The 23,568-nt window shown below is 38.9% G+C and overlaps 3 protein-coding genes across 3 annotated transcripts; 1 reads left to right on the forward strand and 2 right to left on the reverse strand.

The window, feature by feature from the left end:
• Window positions 1-321: 321 nt before the first annotated feature.
• Window positions 322-4,945, reverse strand: grk1b (G protein-coupled receptor kinase 1 b). Its single transcript, XM_038707546.1, is given in 7 exon segments — window positions 322-1,059; window positions 1,360-1,561; window positions 1,690-1,814; window positions 1,947-2,030; window positions 2,704-2,861; window positions 3,170-3,297; window positions 4,137-4,945. Coding segments are annotated over 7 exon segments (1,677 nt in total). The 5' UTR covers window positions 4,833-4,945; the 3' UTR covers window positions 322-775.
• Window positions 4,946-10,353: 5,408 nt separating this feature from the next.
• Window positions 10,354-17,543, forward strand: slc25a35 (solute carrier family 25 member 35). Its single transcript, XM_038707431.1, has 5 exons — window positions 10,354-10,954; window positions 11,078-11,143; window positions 11,229-11,381; window positions 13,637-13,771; window positions 14,268-17,543. Exons 1-5 carry the CDS (start codon window positions 10,469-10,471, stop codon window positions 14,436-14,438), a joined length of 1,011 nt encoding a protein of 336 aa, XP_038563359.1. The 5' UTR covers window positions 10,354-10,468; the 3' UTR covers window positions 14,439-17,543.
• Window positions 17,544-17,931: 388 nt separating this feature from the next.
• Window positions 17,932-23,312, reverse strand: LOC119894767 (mannose-P-dolichol utilization defect 1 protein-like). Its single transcript, XM_038707433.1, has 7 exons — window positions 23,088-23,312; window positions 22,725-22,790; window positions 22,245-22,377; window positions 21,601-21,686; window positions 19,951-20,066; window positions 19,716-19,826; window positions 17,932-19,605 (listed from the first exon to the last, which is right to left on the reverse strand). Exons 1-7 carry the CDS (start codon window positions 23,176-23,178, stop codon window positions 19,486-19,488), a joined length of 723 nt encoding a protein of 240 aa, XP_038563361.1. The 5' UTR covers window positions 23,179-23,312; the 3' UTR covers window positions 17,932-19,485.
• Between the last annotated feature and the right edge of the window lie 256 nt (window positions 23,313-23,568).

Raw genomic sequence — 23,568 nt, forward strand, 5'->3', positions numbered from 1 at the left:
TGAGACAGTGCAAAATCACAGACAACAATAACAAGTAACATGTAGAAGTTCTCTCCATAATATTATCAAATTTTCAAATATAGTTATTTAATTTGAACTTTTTTGTATGACTTAGTGTTCAATCATCCCTCCTTGTGGTGTGAGGACAAAGAGAGATTAATTTAGAACCAGTGAAATTTACTATTTTCATTTTTCTTCTTGTCTTTTCTTCATTTGTCAGCAGCCTCATTTAAGACTTTTTAAAAGACTCTATTATCCCCAAGGAGGAATTAGTTTTTACAGCACACATCAGACAACAACAGCAGATTTTATTGATCGCTTTTAACTCTTCTATCAACAATGTTTGCCATAACAATAACTAAAATACTATTTGTTATATAATAAATAAATAAACAATAATTCTATAAAGGTACAATGTCAATACAGTGGCTTTTCTTTGGTCCAAACAATTTATTATATAAACATGGCATGTGGTTTCTATATAAAATATTTTATTTTAATTTGTCTGTACTTACTAAAAAAAGATTATTAGTGCAACCATATTTACACTTTTGTTACATAATATTTCAGATCTGTGATGTATTTTTTACCATGCTGCCACTTTTACTGTTAAACTATAAATATAACAAATATGGTACATAATATGTATATTAATATATAAATACACAAATAATATTAATTTATTCCAACAGAGTATGAGTAAGTGGCACCAAATAAGCACATACCAAATCTAAATAGATGTTCTTCCCTCTGCTCTGTTTCTATTTGTTTCCACTCAAAGGAGCACACATCCTCCACCTTTGGCTTCCACGTAGTTTGGGTCGAGGTCGTTGGGCAGTTTGCCGTTTTCTCCCCAGATATTCATCTCTCCAAACACGCCTGTCTCGATCATCTCCTCCTGCCAGGGGATTGGGACGTTGCCAGAAGCAAAGTCATTGTAGAACTCGGTGTCCTTGTTATCCAGGACGACACCTTTGATTGTGCTGAAGGCGCCCACATCGCTAATATCTTTGGCATAGACCATCTTAGGGTCAGGGACAAATGGAGGAGGTAGCATACCTTTAGATGGAACACAGAGGACATAAACAAATTTAAATATGGCATACTGAAAATGCCTATTCTTTTTATATTTCACCCCATTTTTGTGCCATCTTATTTCTTAAGGTTTGGAATTCCCTCTTTAACCTGCCTTTCCAGTAGGATTTGACAGGTGAAATTAATAAGATATTTGCTAGAAGGAGCACAGTGTCCTGATGTTTGTTCTCGTTTAAAGCTACTGCTGTTTAAATCATGTATGATGATTTGTTTAGAAGTGCTTCAATATATTTGTGTGTGGTTGATTTTGGTGATGATGCCCACCTGCTTCCAGACGTCCCCAGTTAATATCTTTGAAGAAGTCTTGATTTTTGAGCTCCTCGCAGTCATTGTTTTTGAATCTAAGGCGTTTTGCTGGGTCCTTCTCCATTAGGCCTTCACAAATATCCTTGCACTCCTTGCTGAAGCTTTGTGGATATGAAACTGCATCATTCAAGATTCTGCGAGCTACCTCATCATTCTCAACCTGCAGAAAGAGAACTTTTTGTATGTATGATTTGGCAACAGGGAATCGGCACTAGACAAGAGCGAACAGGTGAGTTGAAGATATTTTTGCCCTCAAAGGTCACCTGATGTGTCACACGTGTTTAATACCTTCTCTCCTCGTACTCTAAAGGGCCCTTTGGCGGCAATCATCTCAAACAGGGTGACTCCCAGAGTAAAATAGTCCACCGTGTAGTCATACTCCTTCTTCTGGATCAGCTCTGGAGCCATGAAACCTATAATCATAGACAATAAGATCTCACGCACAACAGACTGCTTCTGTAATGCTGACCTGGATGAGAGTGTTTCCCCTCCTCAGGGTCAGAATTGTTTAACTTCATTTTTGAATATTGGATCGGTTCACTTACCTGGAGTTCCTGCATATCCCGAAGTTTTATCTTTTCCTGGTGGAAGTTCAACAGCCAGACCCAAATCTGACAAGCGGACGTGTCCTGAGTGGAAAGGCTTCAATTACAACAGTGGCATATGGCTATTGAACAGACAACCTACTATTGTGTTCAGAAGGTTTTCACTCCAAGCCTGATTAATGAAACATAATAAAACATAGTTTTATCTTTTAATAAAATCTTATCGTTCTTGTTCACTGAACTGCACTGGTGGAATATAAGTGCAAAATATAGGCTTAATCACTGAGGAGAATCTTTTTGGTATTTACAATGTCAGCAAGGTGACTGTGAATGTCATGTGTTATTAGAACAAACTAGATCCGTGCTATATCTTAAAAGCCCTGTTTTGAAGCAAAGCTATTTGTCTGATCTTTAAGTTGCTCTGTGCGCTTAACAACGTCTTACTTTTTTTTTTTATTTGTTCTTTATCATATTTTACTTTTTTAGATTCTGTAGTGTGGTGACACCTCCATTCTCCCAGTGATTTAATTAGTTGGTACATGGGCTTAGAGTTAGTGGCCATGGTGATTTCCTGTGGTTAAAAGTGAGCCAGCGTCATGGGTCAAGCCAGTTATCTGGTTAAGCCACCAGTCTTGCTTTGTGACATGGGCCCCAGAGAGATTTAACAAATTTACGTTTCTACTGACTTTGGGACTGTACATGTAGTATCAGCACGTGCATATAGATACATGAAATGCTTCAGAGAAAACTCACTCACCTGCATCATCCAGCAGTACGTTCTCTGGTTTCAGGTCTCTGTAGATGATTCTGTGCTGGTGAAGGTGCTCCAGCCCACAGATGATCTGAGCTGTGGTGAAACGTGCTCTCTGCTACTCAAAACCAGGATTTTTTTCATCCACATTGTACATATGAAACCTGTGAAACATACAGTTAGGGTGTTTCACAGATTTTCAGAGGCCTCTCTGAAAAGTAGAAGAGGGAAGAGAAGCTACTTGAGCTACTCTCTGACATGCAGCATGATGCACCTGAGGGTCTAGTCTGTATATTAGCTGTGAGGTTTATCTACCTTAGGCTGATTAGAAGAGATGAGATGAGTGTAACACTGTCGTTAAATACAGAAACCTGTATGTAGCATGTGCTTTAAAGGAACAGTGTTGAAGTCAGTCTTTGGATATCAGTGTGTGTGTGTGTGTAAAGCTGTTTTTGGTGTTTATATAGAGCACCTGTGGTCTCCACCATTCATGATGGTCATAACTAGGCAGAGGTCAGTCTTGGTCTGGAAGGCATAAGCCAGCGACACAATGAAGCGACTGTGAACTTTTGCAAGGATGCGCTTCTCCACGATTGCTCCCTAAACACAAATCAAACATCAGAACATGACTAATCCAACAAAAGCAAGACTGTACAATGTCAGCAGCTAGAAAGAATTAAACACCTACTGTCCAGCCACATGGGTATGATGCCTGATTAGACTTGGTCTGAGGACGCTCGTTCTTTTGACTTGTTAAACACAGGTCCTTACATTTCATTTCAAAGTGTTTTGAATGTTGCTTCTCTGGCGCAGCATGCTCGATGGATGGCCACCCATGTGCCATGATGAGCCCTCAGTCTGCAGGTTTTCATTGCAACATCTCACCTCAGCATGGGACGATATCATTGAAGCAATTATTTGCAGAGTCTTTGGTTAGTTTTAAAACCTGCAGACTGTTAGCTCTCCATGACACATGAAAACCCCTGCTGGTACTGTACGATGGAACTGAGCCACCATTAATGTTATTAGTTACATATGTGCTTTGAGAATTGGGTCCATTCTTAGTACATCAAGTACATAGATGGGGAGTTTTTTATTCGTTTTGCGAGGTAAGCCCCACCTAGCTTTAAAAAGTCCTCATTATACACTGATGCCTTTAGAGGCAGTGGGCTTCAGTGTAGTGTCCTGTCTTCGAGTCTGGCTCTGAGCTGCTTTGTGAGTTCTTTGAGAGCAGCACAAGCTTCTTCACATTGAGCTGTTGTGGTAAAAACTAAACCTCTGCATGGAGAAATTTTCTCTCACAACCTGTTCTTTCTTATTTCCTGCTGTAGATCATCATGAGGTTGCCTGTAGAATGAACTCACTTTGTGTCCTTACTCTTTTGATTGACACTTTGAACGGCTATGGGTGGAACATTAGATGCCACATTAGTGCTTTACCTCGTAGCCTTTACGGTTCTTCAGCCTCTTTTTCTCCAGCTTCTTGTTGGCGTACATTTTGCCTGTTGCTCTAGCCTGGCAAGCAAACACTTCCCCAAAACCTCCTTTACCCAGGACCCTGAAGTCCATGAACCACTCCTCATCAACAGGCTGGCTTTCCAGCCATTTGAACTGAACAAAACGCAAGAAGTACATGCTGTTCTTGAAGCCATCTCTGGCCTTCTCCAGGTGTTTTAACAGCTGCCGCTCGCTCTCTTTGAACAGGTCACCACGGATGTTCTTGAAGTCTTCCTTAACTCGAGTGATGGCCTTCTCCTCCAGGAAGCTGCAGAAATTCTTCGAAGCTGAGTCATAGTACTTATTGACTATTTTTTGGGCCTTCTGCACTCTGTCCTTCTCTTGGCATACGGTGTAGTCTTCAATGTCCTTCCATAGCTCTCCTGCATTTTTGTAGGTTGCATCGCTCTCCAGAAACTGTTGGAACAGACGCTTGCCAATGGGCTGCTGGACACACATGCTGTCAAAGGTTGTGTCTACAGTTGCCTTCATGTGTTCACAATCTCTCAGGTGTGGGAGTTTCAGCCTGGCATGCATCTTCTTGTCACGCATGGCTGATGCTGCATTTCCATCCACGCTGCCACGGGCTGAAACATAGGCAGAATTTGCCACCACTGTCTCCAAACCACCGATGTCCATGGCTGCACTTTTGTCTGGCACACACAAAACCAATAAGGAAGTTAATGAGAGTGCTGAAAATGTCTATTTTGCACTCAGCAGTTGATTTTACATGTTACCATAATGTGATAATATTTACCACTTCTAATTAACCAAGAGGGCCAGCATGGGATCTCCCATAACCATCACTGTACACTGTTTTTGTTCTGATGAACTGATTCTTAATGTCTTGACATTTGTAATACAAAACAATGTTTTTGGGATTCATTGTGATTAAATAAGAATCACTTTCCAGGTGAGAAAATATTGAAGGTGTAGAAGGAGTGATGTTGTAATATGCTGCACCCTGCTGTTCTAAAGACAAAAGTCACCGAAGAGGGCCTTTTATTTCAGATGCTACACACATGGCATTAAATTAAGTTGCTGTGCACACACTCACGCAAGGCAAGACATTTTGGGAGCAGTAAGGTCAAAAAGAGAGCATCGCCGCCCAAGATCTTCTCACTTCCTTAACCTGGTTCCTTTCAGTCCTTTCAGTTCTGCAAATTTCCACATTTGAACTACAATTTTGGCATTTTCCATGCTGAAATATACTGCAAACAGATGAAACATTTAGTCCTTGGCCTGTTTTTGTTGTTTAATTGTTTTAAACCTTCAGTTGGCGGAGCTCTCCGCATTGTTCAAAAAAACCCTGCAAACAATGTCTCATACTGCATGCTGAGCTCTTTGTGTGTGCAGCGCACCGTGTAGAAAAATGCATGCAACAAAATGGGACAGGAAATGGTCGCTGGATCACAGTGTTAAGTCTATCTAGGTGTGGATTTTGTGTGTGTACTCTGTCCTGACCTGGTACATATAACGCTGAAAATGTTGGCATGGGCAGCTGCTTTCTTGACTCTACAACCAATCCAATTAACTCTGACCAGAGATTTATACATAGATGATTGAGCTCCCTGTAAATTTACCTACATTTTTAAACATGTTTATAATGAGTTTAAACAAAACTGAGGATGCATAACAGATAAAATGTTATGGTTGGTCCACGTGGATCTTAGTGCAGCTCTTATTAAATCAAAAGAAAGCAAACTTAGTAGGAGTAGAATTTTTTAAAACAGGAAACTGCAGAATTTAGCAGAATTTAATTGATATCAATGTTTTTTACTTTTAATTATGAAATATTATTATGAAAAGGTGACTCTATATTGAGGGAATATTTAATATGTAATATTAACAAATTAATAATGTCATATCAATAAGCAGTTGTTTTATTTAAGAAAAACAGTATTTTACATCAAGTTCATCCCACACACAATTTTTAATTAATTTTGATACACCATCACTCACCGTACTTTATTGCTGTAGCAGGACGTCAACTGAGGACTTGAAAGCAATAAAGTAAATCCAACTGGTCAGCATCCAACATATATTTATATCTCCCCTTCTATCAACCAGAACAAACAGATATCATCTCTGTCCTGTTAAACATGCTTTCTTTCAAGTCACTGACTCTCGCCTTCGCTCCTCCAGGGTGGTGTGATGAAAAGGTAGGGGCATCAGATTGAGGTTTACCCTGCATTTGAAATCTTACTTGGTCATTCATTAGCTGGTGAGGATTACACCCTAACGTTATTAGAGGCAGAAGCTATTAGTGTAAGTGATAACTCAGTAGGCATCGTTCGACTGTTCAACAATGAATTCATGCTTGGTTTCATGGAATGCATATTTCATACAAAAAAATTAACCTTGACTCTTAATTGACATAAGTCTTAATTGATCATTTGAATTGTTTTCCCTGTCCAAGCTACTATGTTTTGAATCATTCCGATGAGGAATAATGAAAGCTAAGACACCCGGCAAAGGGAAGTAACCATAATTTCTTCTTAACGTTGGCCAGAAATCTGACAGCCGGGTTCAGAAGAAGGCTGTAGAGCCAAAGTGGATTGTCTCCTCTTAGTGTCTAAGAACACAACTTTTCCTCAATTCTTTGTTTTATCTTTAACATATGTATATCTGTATGAGAATTTAGATATGCAGCTGAACAAGTCCAGGCAGGATGTCATTTGCCATATGTTAGAAAAAGTGTTGGCTGAGCTTTGATAACAGAGTTTCAATTAGCATAATAGAAAATGGTACACTCTTCAAAATCTAACATAGTAAATCCTACAATTTGACAAGATAAAAAGATAATTTTGACTATAATTCACAGCACCAGTTTACTTTTTCTGTTCTGTATCGACCACAAATTTTGTTTTTATTCAAGACACCAAACCTCATTTCAATCACTTGTATGTGTAATCAACAATGTACTATAACAGACACTCAATACATTGCAACATTTTGACAGTAATCAAAAGACACGAAGTATCACCTTTTTTTTTCCATTTCCTTCTACATACAATTCAAATGCATGCCAGTGGTGGTGATGTAATTACTCATGTTGCAAAACTGCTCATGAGGGTGATGATGTTAAAATAAGAAAAATGTCTTTGAAAGCACATGTTGCATTGATTAAGTGACCTTAGTAATATGAGCATTGAAACTTTTGTTAGTATGGTATGCTGAGGACTGAGAAATTTTGCGCAGGTGCTGTAGTTTCACCATCAGAAACTGTCAAGGATGTTTGGCCCAACAGGAATACTGTCATTATTTTGTGCAAAGAAAAGCACATTTGTTCGGGAAAGTAAAACAATTTGAACAACAGAAAGACACAAAACAAAACAAATAGTTGGCTCAATAGAACAAACATTTGAACAACAAACCAAACATAAAATGTAGTCCTATTTTGGCCTGTTAAAGCCCAAAGACCCTGAGCACAAATCCTATTTAACAGGGGTAGAGGTGAAACAGATTTTAAATTGCTCAGTGACGAAGAACAAATCCACCCAGACAAGTAGCTCAGAAATAGTGTCACTACATCTTTAATCCCCTCGAAACATATCAATATCAAACATCATCTGGGTTTAAGCTCTTACTGCCATCATTTACTGCTACAATTGTTTTACAATGACATTCACAATGGCTTGATTAAATAATGACATGTTGATGTTTTACTGTGCTTTTAAGACAAGCAGGTATATCAAGCTTTTCCTGATTAATTCAGTGTGCAGTAAAAATCCCATTACATTTTCACACACATTGGAGTTGTCAAAATGTGTGTGGGCAGCTGAGCTGTAAGTGCTCTTCAGCTGATTAAACAGAGATGTGGCTAAAAACAGCACTGGAAGTCACTGGTCTCCCTAAGACCATTATATCTAATTGAGAGCAATGGTGCTGCCCTGGCGACCAACTATTTGTCACTTTACTTCACCGAGTACAATTTCAATAGAAATACTGAATGATGTGTATCAGTTGAAGGTCAACTGTTAAATATCAAGAAATGTCGGTAGTACTATTCTGAAATTTAAACAGATACGTAAGATAAGACATATTTGACCAACAGCTGAAAAAAATAATTAAATGAGCAGAGTTTTTGATAGCGACACAGTACTAGTTTTAGTTTTTGTTAGTTTCTCACTGAGACAATCATTCCCTAACCAGAGTAACAACAGCTTGTCTACTGACATATGACCCACATCTTTGGTATAGCTGCACAGGCAAGCTCAACTAATTAAGTCTGTACGCACAGCATGAAACGTTACTATCACTGGCTTGGGTTCATCAAATACATGCGGAAGGATGTCTTTGTTCAGCATTGAATCTAGTTGTGTAGCAGAGATTTTCATGCCATGGGAAGGTTATTGTTAGTAATTATATTGTTGTTGCTCTGGGATTAGGCATGTGCAACAGTCAACCGGGCAGCTCTGAAAAGATGGTGAATTATTTGTTTTTTGGTATTTATGAGTTGTAGTTGAACAGGAATTAAATCAGATGATTGAATTTTGTCTGTAGAGGAGAAGGAGGAAACTAGGGAAGGGCCCTAAACAAAAACATAGTGAATCAACTCAGTTGACACCCTACTGGAGCCATCTGTGTTGAGAGGAGCAGTTGGTGTATGATTTGTTTTAAGGTATTGCAAAATCCAGGTAGGTGTCCTTAACAAGAACATGTTGATTCAACTTAGCTTAGTAAGTGAGACTGACCGCTGGAGTACAGTAGAAGCATAGGACTGTCTTCTTCAAATAAATAGCCTAGCTCAAACAGTTCGATTTAAAACAGGTTGAAAGTAAAGATACCCTGGTGATATATGAAAAAGAATAAATCTGTAAAATAATAAAACAAATAAATGTACAAATATAAAGAGAAATAAATAAAAATAATAAATAAATACATTTGAAAAAACAAAGACATAACAAAATTTTAAATAATAAATAAAAAATGTTATAGTTGACCAGCACTAATATAATTATTTTCTTATTATTTTACAGATATATTCTTTTTTTATGGCACTCCTATGACTCCATAGCTTCAGATGTCCAGATAATCAATATCTGGCTTGCTGGATCATTGATGCACTCGGAAGACTGAAGGGCCATAGGGCATGTCGGCTGACCTATCAACCTTAATTATCTCAAAATAATTGTAAGACATGTCGATAAAACAAACACTTGGTTGACACGAAATGTGTCAAAATGGTAACGCAAACACACCCAGTGCTTGACTCTTTCTCTCACTGGCACTTTTCACAAGCTTTTCTGCCCTCTCCATGTCCGATTCTCTGGGAGATTCATATGGCCCTAAATAAACTGCTTTACCCAGGGGGCACTGTGTGACGCTCACCTGTTCCTGTTCTCGCCTGCCTGCTAATCTCAGCAGGAACAGGGTAGGTAGAAGAGAAACCCCTAACACTACACCGATACACACGACAACATGTGAATAAAGGGTGAACTGGCACCTACTTTCTTTTCCACTTAAGCGCTGAACACACCGCAATAAGGTTTAACAGGCAGGATATTCGGTTTTCTAGTTCCCGAAAAGGTTCGCGGCCATGACGTTTTACGTTGAAGTACCCGTATGTGCCGGAGAGATGAGATGTTCAGGGGACGGTTGGAGCTTAGGACCATTTATAATTAAACTGACTATCGCCACTATTCTGACAGTTACCCGTCCATGTAAATAATTATATATATATGTTTTATGTACGTTATATCTGACACGCATTTTTTGGTTAAATATATTCATTATAGCACGTTTTCTCTTTATGAAATAACCTGCATTTGTCACAGGTTTCCAGCTAAATTCAATTAGCATGTTACACTTGAGGAACATGCAGTGGTTCTCTCTGGGATGTTTAAAAGTTTGTTATAAATTCTCAAACGTTGGTCCTAATGTGTAAATTATTAATAACTGTTTGAAATAAAAAATATTGTTGACTGGATTCTGAAGAATTTTCTTTTCTACAAAGTATAGGCGAACTGAAATTGAAATAGAAATGTATTTCAGTAGTAAACCATTACACAAATTAATCACAACATAAATGGGAAGCAACTAAACTAAAATGGTTGATGGAAAATTATAGCCTCCAACACACAACATTTTTACAGATAGAGGACAATTACAAAATAAAATACATACATATGAAACTGGCTGACTACAAGTCTACACTAATATGTCTTCTTTGAATTTACTTAAACAGTTCGTGGTGATCAACCATAGGCTGATTAACAGACAAGTCGCATCAACCATCTCGTTTGTCGGAATTACGAGTTTACGAGGAGCTCATGAAGTGCTCCTATATGTGCGTACTGATGGTGGAGGAATCAGTACTGGGCAAAGAGACAGGAAGGACATGTTGGACCGGCTGCAGTCCTGAACTTCACATCTGTCCTCCCGCGATGGATTTCGTGCTGAGCGGAGTTGCGGCGTGCGGAGCATGTCTGTTCACCAACCCGCTGGAGGTCGTCAAAACGCGAATGCAGCTCCAGGGAGAGCTCCAGAGCCGGGGCACTTACCAGGTTTATTATCGTAACGTTTTCCACGCTTTTTACACCATCGGTAAAGTGGACGGACTGGCCGGCTTACAGAAAGGACTGGCGCCCGGCCTGGTGTATCAGTTCTTTATGAATGGAGTCCGGCTCGGCTCGTACGCCATCATTGAGTCCTCCGGTTACATCCACACGAACGGACGGGTCAGCGCGGTGAAAACCACGTTAGCGGGGGCAGTGGCCGGAGTGGTGGGAGCCGTGATGGGCAGCCCCGTATACTTGGTCAGTTAGTACCTTGCTATATTTCAGACTTCACTTCATTTCATTTGTTTCTTTAAAGGTTCATCAGCTGCTATAAGTGTTGGAAGTATGACGATTGTAAACAGAAAGTGTCTCCATTGACAGGTGAAGACTCATCTGCAGAGTCAGTCCACCTCCTCTATTGCAGTGGGACATCAGTATAAACACCAGGTAAGTTAACAGAATAACCCCAAGCTGATTATATAAAATATGGGGCATCAGCAGTTTCCTCACAAGTTCCTCCTCCTCCTGCCAGGGAATGGTCCAAGCTCTGGCAGCGATCTACAGGCAGCATGGCATTCTGGGACTGTGGAGGGGCTCCAGTGCTGCTGTACCCAGGGTCAGCGTGGGGTCAGCTACACAACTCTCTACCTTCTCCTCTTCCAAGGAGCTTGTGATTGACCTACAGGTTAGAATATTTTACTGCTACTCCCGAGTAGGCTCGCTGAGGTTACATCTTAACGTGAAAGTCGTCTAAATGCAGTGGTGAGGAATGGGAACAGGCTGACTGAGGGAATGTTGTTTCCTCAGCCTCCCCCCACCATGTGTGCACATCATCCCTTTGACCGCACTGGGTTCTGGCATAACTCACATTCTTTCTTTGTCTATATGAGAAGAGCATGACGTAAACTGAAAATGTTTGGGTTTATGACCGTTGATTGGACAAAACAATCAGTTTGAAGACATCACATTGGGCTCTGGGTACCTGTGATGGCCATTTTTCACTATTTGCTGATATTATCTAGAGCAGGGGTTTTCAAAGCTTGGGAAAAGCGACCCCCACACGCCCCTGTAGTTTACCTGCTTAGTTTCGCTCAATTTCTTGATGCCTACGGGATCATGATTATGTTATTTGATCCCATAGACAGCTAAGATAACCTAATGTTGCTGTTTGACATGACTTCAGACTACACCAAATACATTTTTTTTTAAAGTTCTAACCTAAACTACCAAATTAGTTTCTGACTCTGATAAAGTTGGAAAAACCATTTCCCAAAACTACTGCATCTCTGAACTCTATAATCACACACAAGTAGGCTGTTCTATGTGATTTATTTTTTTGATGACTTATGTAATAACTAATGTAATATTGTTTCACTTCCATTCACTGAGCCTCCCCTGACAGTTCGAAGCCCCCTGAATAGGTCCGCCTCACTCTTTGAAAAACCTCTTATCTAGACTCTAGACTAAGCAGTTAATTGAGAAATGATCATCAACATTCATTGATCATGAAAATAATCATTAAGTGCTGCCCTTAACTCAGAGACACAGTCTTGAGAAGAGATAAGCTGTAGTCTGTAGCTGTGCACATATTACAAAGTCAGTCATTGTGACTCTAACAAAGCGCGAGGCGTTGGACTCTTCTGGAATAGAAATGCGACACCTTTCATTGGCCCCTCTGGCTTAAAACATGGAGCTTACACAACTGGTGCACCAGTTTACATGACACTGACCCTGCTCTAGTTCAAAAGTATACAATCATAAACAATAAATAGTGTTTGTATTACACTGACCAATCTGCAAAAATGTTTAGAAAAGACACATGTAGTTTTCTTGTACTTCTTTCTTTAATTCCCAGACTCCTTTTTGGGCTGTTTCAATTGGTTGGTGGGCCAGTGAGGGTGGAGGTCGCTTTGTCCACACCTCCCAACGTCCCCACTGACACTCTCGCTTCCAGTCGCACAAGCTGCTGTATTACTCTGTTGAAGTGCAGCTTAGTTTTTGATTTTAACATTGTATTAATCAGTGTTAAGATAGAGCTGACAATATGCCAACTTGTCTGTTCCACAATGTTCAGAGGTAAAAAGTGTTTAGCTGCTGCTATGTTGCCTGTTTATAGCTTGATGCTTCCTCTTCTGTGCATTCTGCAGTTATCTTTTATATGCTTTTGTGTTGTAACACAGTAGATTCGCATAGAAAACAGGTTTAGCTTTAGCAATTGGAGTGTGTATCTAACATAGGCACTAATTATGGAACCATTCTTCTGTTTCACTGCATGCAGGGAGATCATGAACAGTTAAATTTAGAAGTTGCTGCACACATGGGGCTGCCCTGATGATGATATACTGGTCTCATATCACTGCATTGGTGCAAAGAGGGTTCTCTATCCTGTAATTTCTCACTCCTATCGTACTGCTACCAGACCCTCACATGTTGTGGAAACATTGTGAAATATTTCTTCTCTTCTAGTGCAAATGAGAGTTGGCAGTCAAATTCCAGATCTCACAATATTTGAATCCTCAATAGGCTAGATCAGCATTACATGACTGAGGGGAGGCAGTCTCTCCTCAGTTCTTCCAGTACTTTGAGATAACACACATTAACTGTAGCCAACAACAGATGCACGTGTACATGTACATGGTCATGACATGTTCTAGACTAAAGACATATTGTTCTTAGCTTATCCTTTGTACATTACAACATCTCAAACATCCGCCATCTGCATCTAAGCCTCCTCCACACATATCCCGTTGTTGTGCCACTATAGTATTGACCTTCCCAGAATATGCATACACAGGAAAACGTTTCAACACCCTTCCAGGCTAAACTCTTTCAAATGAGTTTTCTTGCATTAAGTTTCCCAACAGTGTAAACATTGTAATATGATGACATAATAACAATGTTTGAGGTTGTTGCCTCACCTCTTATTTTCTTCTTTCCAAGGTGTTCTCAAAGGACAGCTGTTTGGTGGCCCTAAGTGCCGGCATGATCAGCAGTGTGGTGGTGGTGATGGCTATGACGCCATTTGATGTAGTGAGCACGCGACTCTACAACCAGCCCGTGGATCACTTGGGCAAGGTGCGGAGAGAGAGGAATATGTTAAATTTTATTTCATTTTGCACCAACGCACAAGGGTCTCACATGAATATATATATTTGAATAATGAAGTCGATGCAGAAAGCCAGTGCATGTGCGTATTTCACTTCATGCAGAACATTCGATCACAATTTAAGTATTACCATGTCAGACAACGTTGTTGATTGCAGTTTATTAAATCAATGTGTTGAGGCTACATTAGCCGCTACTAGCACGATACACCTGAATCTCTTACCAAACTGTTGGTGGTCGAGTTGCATTGTGGGTAATGCTGCATAGATTTATTAAATTTTTTTAAAATTGTCCCACCTGTTTAGCTATGAAATTGTCAGCAATTTCATAGCTAAACAGGTGGAGTACTCTTTGAAGGATTATAACTTATAAGTAATGACTGATCATAAGGAGCTTAAACACTCACATCCAGCTGGGACAGTCAGCTGACCAGATCCAGGCTGACTTTCATTTTCTCATCTTTTAGGGACAGCTCTATAAAGGATTTGCTGACTGCTTTTCCAAGACGCTGAGGAAGGAGGGCTTGATGGGACTCTACAAAGGCTTGGGAGCGTCTTATTTCCGGCTTGGGCCACACACCATTCTGTCTTTGTTCTTCTGGGATGAACTGCGCAAGCAGTACCAGGAGTTCAGATAACATCAGGGACAAGGAAATGGGAAATGGGTAACTCATTAAGCTCTGAGTGCATATGTTAAATGAGTCCTCATTTAATGAGTTCACTATTATGAAGTAAAAGAAAAACCAGGCGATGCTACTGTCCTTTCTTAAAGGGAAAGAGAAAGAGCAAAGGTTACATTATACACTCCAATGAGAAAACACAGTCAAAATGCATCAGAGAGAAGGTGAAAATGTCAAAACGGATATCAGACAGATATCATAAAAGATTTGACTTAGTGACAAATATGCACAGATGTGAAGATAACTTATATAGGAACTTAGAAGATAACGCAATAGACCTCATACTTGATGTCCTCCAGGACAAATGCAACAAAACCTCATGGCTCTTTTAAAGCTCTCCAAAATATATGAAATAATCTGCTCTGAACTGGTCCTTCCTGAGAAAATTAATGGATTGTGCCAACACATGTTAACACAGGTAACAGTCTAAACTAGTGTATTCAAAGGGAAACATACAGTATGATGAAACAAAGATAAAAGTAAATGCTGCTGTTTAATCAAGAGTAAAGAAATGTGCTAGTCATACAAAAGCAAATGACCTGCAGTAGCCTTGTATTTACTGGAGGCAACGCAGAGTGTAATATGTCAACAGAAGTAAGACTTCTGGGCATTTCCTGTAAGCAACTTTGCCTTCAAGGTAAGAAGTGTTCTTAAAGCAAAGAGAACCTGCTTATAACTAATCTAGTCAGTATAAACTTTGTTCAAACCCACATAACTTATTTTACATTTTTATGGAGTTTCCAAATGCATCAAATATGTTAGGCCGAGTTTTGGAGAAAATGTTTATAAAATGAAGTCCTGACTTTGAATGTTTCACTCGGTGTAAACATCATATAGCTTTTATTAAATAACTGGAACAGAATATATTAATTTATGTTGTATATATCACAGTATGGATAATTTTTTAGAACCTCAAATGGAAAAAAGGGAAAAGACATCAGATTTGAGTTACATTATTGTTGTTTTTTACAAATGCCTTCAATATGCTGTATCGTCCAGTTTATTGGTGAATATTGTACATATCAATCATTCTGACCAGCGTACTGATATGTACAAACACAGTTTAGTGCATCATTGTTCACAGATTTATTTTATTTCTTTATGCATCTTTGTTTATTTTTATAGGGACAAATACATAATTGTTATTGATTGTTACACCACTTATGCCTAGATGGGCTTTTTTAGAATAATAAATAGTGCAATATTAGAATAGACGATAAAATCACTAACAAGAAAAACAGTAGATAATGTTAAGTACAGTAAAAGTAGATAAAGAAAGACCTGGTATTTTTAACTTAAAAACTAAATTAATTGACTTTAAGTTCATGTATCATTTGTGCTACATGGCTTTATCATAATCATGTACAGGGTCATGCCAGGAGAAGCTTGCCAGTGCAGTTTGATGTGTAAGTTTCCGTTTAAATTGACTAAATTATCTTCTGTATGTTTGCAAAATCTGTGATTTGAGATACTTGCTGTTCCTGTCCCACCACTAATATCCATTAATTCATTCATTCACCTTTTAGTATATTGAGATCATCCTGATTCAGAACATCGTTCCAGTGCTCCTTACAAAGAGCACTCTCCAAGGTTGCCAGATCAGTTCAGTTCAAAGTTGACAAAAAAATGTAAATACCAAAATAAATTTACAATCTTAACTGTGAAAATAGCATTGATACGAAAAGCTACTTACAAAATAGTGTGCCTTAATCCAGAATGAAATAAATTTAAAAAATTGTCAAAGAGTATATTTTGTAATTCAAGTTGAACTTGCAAGTTTGGTTTAAATCAAATTTATAATTGTAACTTCTTTTATTTATTTTTTGTTTGGTACTTTTATCTAATCAATTGATAATGAAATCATCAAAATTAATACTTCTACCTGATGTATTTGATATTGTTACTATAATATTTACTGTCTAACATTTAAGCCATTATTTATTACAGTGTGTTGTTATGGCCTTTGAAAAATAATTCAGTTCAAGACAGGAGTTAAAAACACTAATCTTAAATTATTTTGGTATTGATGTGAATGAATATCAGTCATGTCAGTCATGTTCATCATACCTACTATAATTTTACGATGTCCAGCTCAGCATGAGCATGTTACTTAGCAGCTTAAAATAGGCTTATAGCGTAAAGGCAGATGACATGATGAGTTGAGTTTTTCTTCACACAGTTAGAAAAGGGCATTCCACTGACTTCAACAACTCTGTGTCATTATTGGTACAGCTCCAGTGTGCGGTAGACTAATGGTTTTGTGAAGCTTTTGCAGATTATTCTGATCACCGTGAAATGGACTGTGTTAACACTGTGAACACTGTTTATCATGACGTGTTATAAATGTACTGTAGCTTTATGAGCACATATTTGTCGTCTTACATAATACAACACAGGAGACAATGTTACTTGAGTTTATTTGTATTATGAAGCTTTGGTCTCCTTATATTGCCATGTAAGACTTTGTAACTTCTCGATGTAATGCAGTTAATCTGTGAATGATTCCTGTCAAAACAAACTTTGTGCCAAAACGTTTGCAGTTCGTTTAGTTCACATCAAGCCAAATGAACAATTTTCAGTGGTTCAGACACCAAGTAGTACTGAAAACTCCAAACTGAACTGGCTGAAACAGATTAGAAACTAGACTGTGTGAACAATTACTGCTACATAAAAGACCCCTCAGTAAAATCTATTCAGGAGTGAACTAGTCCACTACCTTGAATAAATAAATGAATAGAAACCTGTTAACAGTGGTCTACAATGACTCCAAACTCCAAACTTACTGGATAATTTATATATTTTAAGTGCCTGGGGAATGAAGGAGAGAGGTTGTGGGAGGACTGATTATGTCAAGTACATGCAATAATGTTAATTTTAGTTTTTATACATTTGTCAGGAGATTGCTTATTTGCAGATGGTTCCACTGTAAAGTTGCTGATGACTTGCAAATGTATAATGGCTGTTACATGCAGTGGCGTGGCAATGTCTCACAAATGTGTTACTAATTGCACCATGTCTGTGCAACGGACTTGAACAAATAAATTATGACTTTTTATTGACGAACATTGTGGTTTTACTCACTTGTTATTTATGGGCTGAATTGAATATGAGACATGAAAATTGTTAATTTTCTGTCATATTATACTCAACCTTTAGTACTAATGTCTTACACAGCTGAGAAGACGGTGGCTTGAGGTTAATTTCCTTGAGTTTACAAGAATTACAGTAATCTTCTCACCACTGCGTACAAAATTGAACAATTGGTAAATTTCCCCACCGGCTGATCGAATTATTAGAGAACAGAAAGTGCAGCCATCTGTTTTCACATCACTAATGCATTTCAAAGATTTCCGATAGTGTTTAGCATACAAAATTATTTGAAAGGAACTAATTAATTTGGAAACAAGCAGGTCAGCTGTGTGAAAATGCAAACATAACAACATAGCCTGAGTTGTGACATGACACCCAGAGGGAAATGTATTTTATGTACACACAGATAACGTTTGAATGCGCCTGACACAAAGGTGACTGAAGGCGACAGCTCTGTTAACTCTACATGTTTTCACAAATGACTATTCTGTTGCAACATTGTTTTTTATTACTGACTGTACAGAGACAATGATCACAGTATCATTAAATTCAGTCCACAGTACAGCTCATAAAATATGAGCGTATAACACAGCATGTTGAAAAGTAACACCTAAAAAAAGTATTGTAGCTGGTGAGCAGTCACTGGTATTACATGTGCTGCCATTGGGACTTCAGTGTGTTTTGACAAGAGCTCCTGTCAATTTGTGGAGTGTTACGGAGGAACACTGGACATTTTGTCCACGGTGGCTGGCTTGAAGCTCAGAAGCCAGTCGCGTTCTTACACACAAAACTGGTCCTTAGGAAGAAATTAAACATTAATGGTTTTAGTATTTTCCAATTCTAACATGTACGTAAAAAAAATCTTATTTTATTCATCGTCTTTGACATGATTTACTGTAGCTTCCATAGTACTCTACTGCCCTTTTTGTGACTTCAAGGTTGATGGCGTTCAATCTCTCAGACTGACAGAACAGAGAAATGACTGACTAACAATCATCTCTAAAAAAAAAAAAAACAACCTCCAGCCCTATCCCTTCACTCCAGCTGCTCCAGTGCAGCAATGGGCAGCTCCCAGGTGTAAATGTTTGTGTGTAAATTTCTGTGCAAGTAGGAAACGAGCCATTGGGCAGGTCATGCTCAGTGAGCCTCAATGAATAAAAATATAAAAATAAAATAAAAAACATGGACAGCAACAGGTTTTTTTTTAACAAAATGTAGTCACAAATATCTTTAAAGGGATATAAGAGAAATAATGAATCAGTATGTGATGTCAAATAGAAAAAAACAGAGGTTACCACACAATTAGTCTAAATGGAATTACCATTATTATTATTAAATGAACATTTTCCCAGTCAGCAGTGTCAACAGTAAATCTGCCCTGACATGAATCATCTGCAGAGGACACAGAGGAGGAACTAATCGGGGAAAAGCCTATGTGCTCACTCGTGTCTGCCGCGTGATTGCACTTCTTCCCCAGTTTAAAACCACGAATGTGTATTAGAAATGACTCCTTACTGTTCCTGTAACTAGATTTAAATGATCAGTGTGTACTTGTACTTGAAAGCAGTTTAGTGAACCAAAAATTTCAAAATGGTATGACAAACTAGCCACCAGGTGACTTTAAATACACCTAAAAACGCAAAGTTTATTTTGAAGGTCACCTGCAGATGCTATTAAAAAATATTACCCAGGTGTGTAGTTTTTATTTAACTCACTAGGGGGCGACAACATATTTTCCTACAATAATGGGAAACTAACTGCAGATACCAAATTTAAGACAATAAGAGTTTTCATTTACACAGACACAGAGCACATGACTCTGCAGCACAGATATATTTGTATGAAAATACCCGGTAAACATTTACTGCTACTTCTGCACCGCGCAGTTATTGATATGCCAACATCTGGCACAGAATCAGTCTTCCTTTTTAGTGGTGGTGGTGCTGCTCCTGTAGCAGAAGACTTGGGCCAGGAGGACACCGCTGAAACAGACTGACAGTATGTGTGACAGAGCAGCAAATGAGCATCCCGTCTCCTACAAGACATGTTGGAGGCAATCTCAGTTAGTAAAGGCAACACTGACAGACTGGAGTAAAATATACAGTCGTCCAGCTATGTTTATGTTTGTGTGCAATTCCTGAATACCTGTAGAGACACAAACCAGACACCCAGAGACCCTATCCATGATAGTAACACAGACAGAGTGGACAGTTGCCCTGTGCAACCATTGCAGTAGTTAGTTCCAGCCTGGAGACCCTGAAAACAACAAACCTAGTGAATAAATTCACTCTCCTCTGTGCATAATCACTTCAAAGTTCACATGTCTCATGAAAGCTCAGAAATGGAGCTGTACAGACAACATAAGCCACGTAGTTGCTACCTTGCTTGCTATTAAAGCTGCCAAACTTGTGGACTGCATCACTGAGCCGACTCCTGCAGCTGCATAGGAGCCCAGAAGGAACATCACACCACCGTAGGCCAAGAGGAACAACATCCCTGTCATGCAAACATGATGATAAGATGTTGGAAACTTCATGCACAAGAAAATAATGCCACACAAGAAGCGTTCAAACATTTAATAGCAAGAATGTTCACTTTCACAATGAATAGTTATCTGACAAATGTTGAAATGAATGAATCATCTCAACCTACAAAGTTAAACCGGCTGTTAAACCAGTGTTGTCATTGCTCTTCCAAAAAAAAGAGGTCTGTGAAAAGGTTATCGCGTGGTGACACCACAAGGTGGTGCTCCAGGAAAGCACTGATCAAAAATGAAATAGGAAGACTGTGTGAGTGACAGCCACCTGAAACACTGAAGTTATGATGTCCAAAATATCTTTGGACAGTTGACAGTCCCACTAGTGTGAGGAAACATGTGTTAGAGCAAGTGGTTTGATAAAAACATGGCCGATATGGCTGGTATGTTTTTTTCCCTTGTAAGTGGTACATTGTAAGTGTTGCCTAAAAGCAATACTTATCTGAACTTGTTATCTGAATCCACCTTCAGATGTTATTATGATCTAGCTCTGTTACTGAGCCAAACGTTATCTCACCTTTGAAGTTCTTTAGTTTAGAGAATTTTGTTAGCCATTTATAAATACTAAGATGAAGACTACCACTGACCCTGCAGCACCAGCCAAACCTAAGAAGATTACATCTAAAATCTAGACAAGCAGAGCGTCAATGGAGAAAAACTAAGCTGCAAGTCCATTATGACAGTTTTAACAAACCCTGATTTCTAAAAATCATGGTAATCCCAGAATGCCTTTTTTCACATCCTCATTAATCCAGCTCCAAAAATCCACTTTTTCATCACCTCAAAAATGTGAAGAGTTTGAGACGAAATAACAAAAATCAGGTCAGATCTAAACCATGGTATAAAGATTGTGCATGGGCCCTTTCTTTGGACGCTTTCCCACTGCACTGAGTGACTTTGCTACTGTTGATAAAGTCATGCTCATGAACCAAGTAATGCAACTAAAGCTCCCCACCTGCTCACTTGATCCTTTCCCCACCACCTTTTTAAAGACTGTGTTTTGAGGATGAAGTGCTAGCGATTGTAAATCTCTCCCCTGCTAACTGGTATTTCCCACTGGCACTGAGAACTGCTATTGTGCAATCTCTTCCAAAGAAAAGTAATCTGGCTCCTTTAGTGATAAATTAAAATTTTAATTCTTAAAAAAACAGCTTAACAGCTAAATTATTACCTTAATTTCAGTTTTATATTTGAGAAGTTTCAGTCTGGTTGTAAAAAAACCTGAGATTGCCTATTTACTACATTATTATTTCCTAATCTTACAGTTTACTTTCACTGCATTGTTGTATTTTCATTATATTTCATTCTATTTGTGTATTTCATTTCAAAGTATTTAGAGACGAACTAATGCATTGTTGGTTTAGGTCTTTTCATGCAATTTGATGACAATAACAAAAATACAGAATAAAGTCAGAAAGTAGGCTACACATTATTTGGAATGTGTAGCCTACTGTCCACAGTACAGTCTGTGAATCTAGAAAAATGTGTGCTAACCTTTGAGAGAATCACCACGATAATGCAGGATTAGGAAGACAATCGCTGCTGTCTGGGCCAACGTGAAGAGCCTCTCACCCCAAGCACTGCGGAGGAGTTCAGGTAAAACACATGTAAGGCACACATCTATGATGATAGATTCATGCTCTCAGCTGCAGAGTATGTACATTTATGCACTTGTCTTTAAAGCTTACATTAAGGTGTGTAGTCTACATCATTCATATATTTATTGACTGGATGTCACCAGTATAGGCTACACCCAGGGCCTTGTGCAAACGACTCAGTTCCACAGCTGGTGAATTCATACAGAATGATCAATCTGAGAAAACCGGTTGAGCATTAAACTTGGTGTAGTTTCCAGCATCACAGACACAGATGAACTCTTGGGATTTATGACGAAATGTTGGCGAAAAGTGGCAAGAGAATTCATGATAACCATAACTAAATTATGGATGAAATACAAAAACAGTGCTTAGACTGACACTTTTTTTTTTAACTTCAACTGTCCGTTTCTAAAGTTTTTACATCTCACATGAATGTTTAGAGAAGTTAGCAACATGATTATGAAGCAACACTGAGTCACGGTGTGATCTTTCAGGGCAAAAGCAGCCCAGACCAAGAACTCTGACATAGGGAATACGTACAAGAGAGGGAAGTTGTTGGCCATTGCGTACACAACAGGACATGAGAGGGCATAAAGCTGCAGCAGAGCGGAAGTCAGACTCAGGCCAACTGCACTTCCTCTCCACAGTATCTTCAACAGCTGAGGTAGCTGTGCTGCAAGGAGATGACAGACAGGAAGTCAGGATGGTGCAGTTTCTCATGAAGTGAGAAATATCTGTGCTTTTACATAGATCACATGGGTTTTTTTGTGATATCACCACCAGGACTGGTTATCTACATAGTATTCATGGGAATGTGAATCCTGATGTGATTAGTGAGAAGAGACATATTAGTGAAATAATGACTGGGTGATTTCTTTCTCGTGGTCTGCTTAAAGACATCTCACATGTGAGTGTGCCCTGATGAAAAGCTATTATGTAATCTTTGTTGTGTTTGTTTGTGATGCCCTGCTGCTGCTGCTGTCACGTGATTACATCAGATAGGTTAAAGGGAAGTCTTACACAAGAAAGTGTCCAGAATGATCCAAACTCCGACAGTTCTGTTCAGCACAAACTTTAGGCAAGGCACTGGGACAAATGAAAAATGTTAAAACAATCACTGCAGATGTTCACTCGGGCCAACTCCTAATGTTGGATAACACAGTGAGAGGCCTAAAACATGATTTTGTACACGAGTTACAGAAAGAATAACACAGACGTAACATATAATATCACAGTTATAGGTTACCAAAAGTTTGCAATGTATAAGTATAGGCTAAGTGGGAGAGGCGAAAGCCCTCCAAGACTCTACCTCCCGCACATCTGGAAAGATTTCTCGCAACATTTCACCCATTTTACCCGAAATGTAACAACAACAAGCCTCACCGTGCAAGTGAAAGTTGACGCAAATCTCCTCATAACATTTTTCTGGCATTAAATAGGTAACCAGGAAGTGTTTGACAGGAGACGTGGCCATCGTGGATCAGCTGCAGCCAGGAGTACTGCTCAGTAACAGGGGGAGTGGTCCAAAGGATCCCCAATATTTACAGCGGAGTGTAGACCCCGTCTGTCCGTCCAGCTGTTATCTCTGAGGGTAAACGTGTCCGGAAGTCCACGGTTTCATAAAAAATGCACCTAGCCTCTTTATTCCCTTTTCCCCCCGGATAAATATGTTTCCCTATGGATTTTTAATATAACATTGAAACATTTTGGACGGAGTTCTCCATGGCGTCCTCAGACAGGTTTCATGACATCGCCTATTTTCTCTGTTTCGAATAGGCCTTGTCATTTGATAATTATATTATCAAGAATCATATAATTCAGGGCTTTTCAAAGTGTGTGGCGGGGGGGGGGGGGGCTCAGTGAA

The sequence above is a fragment of the Micropterus salmoides genome, unplaced genomic scaffold (genome assembly GCF_014851395.1).
Source record: "Micropterus salmoides isolate LMB-PRFRI ecotype aquatic unplaced genomic scaffold, ASM1485139v1 Ms_hic_scaffold_9, whole genome shotgun sequence".
Classification (NCBI taxonomy): Eukaryota; Metazoa; Chordata; class Actinopteri; order Centrarchiformes; family Centrarchidae; genus Micropterus; species Micropterus salmoides.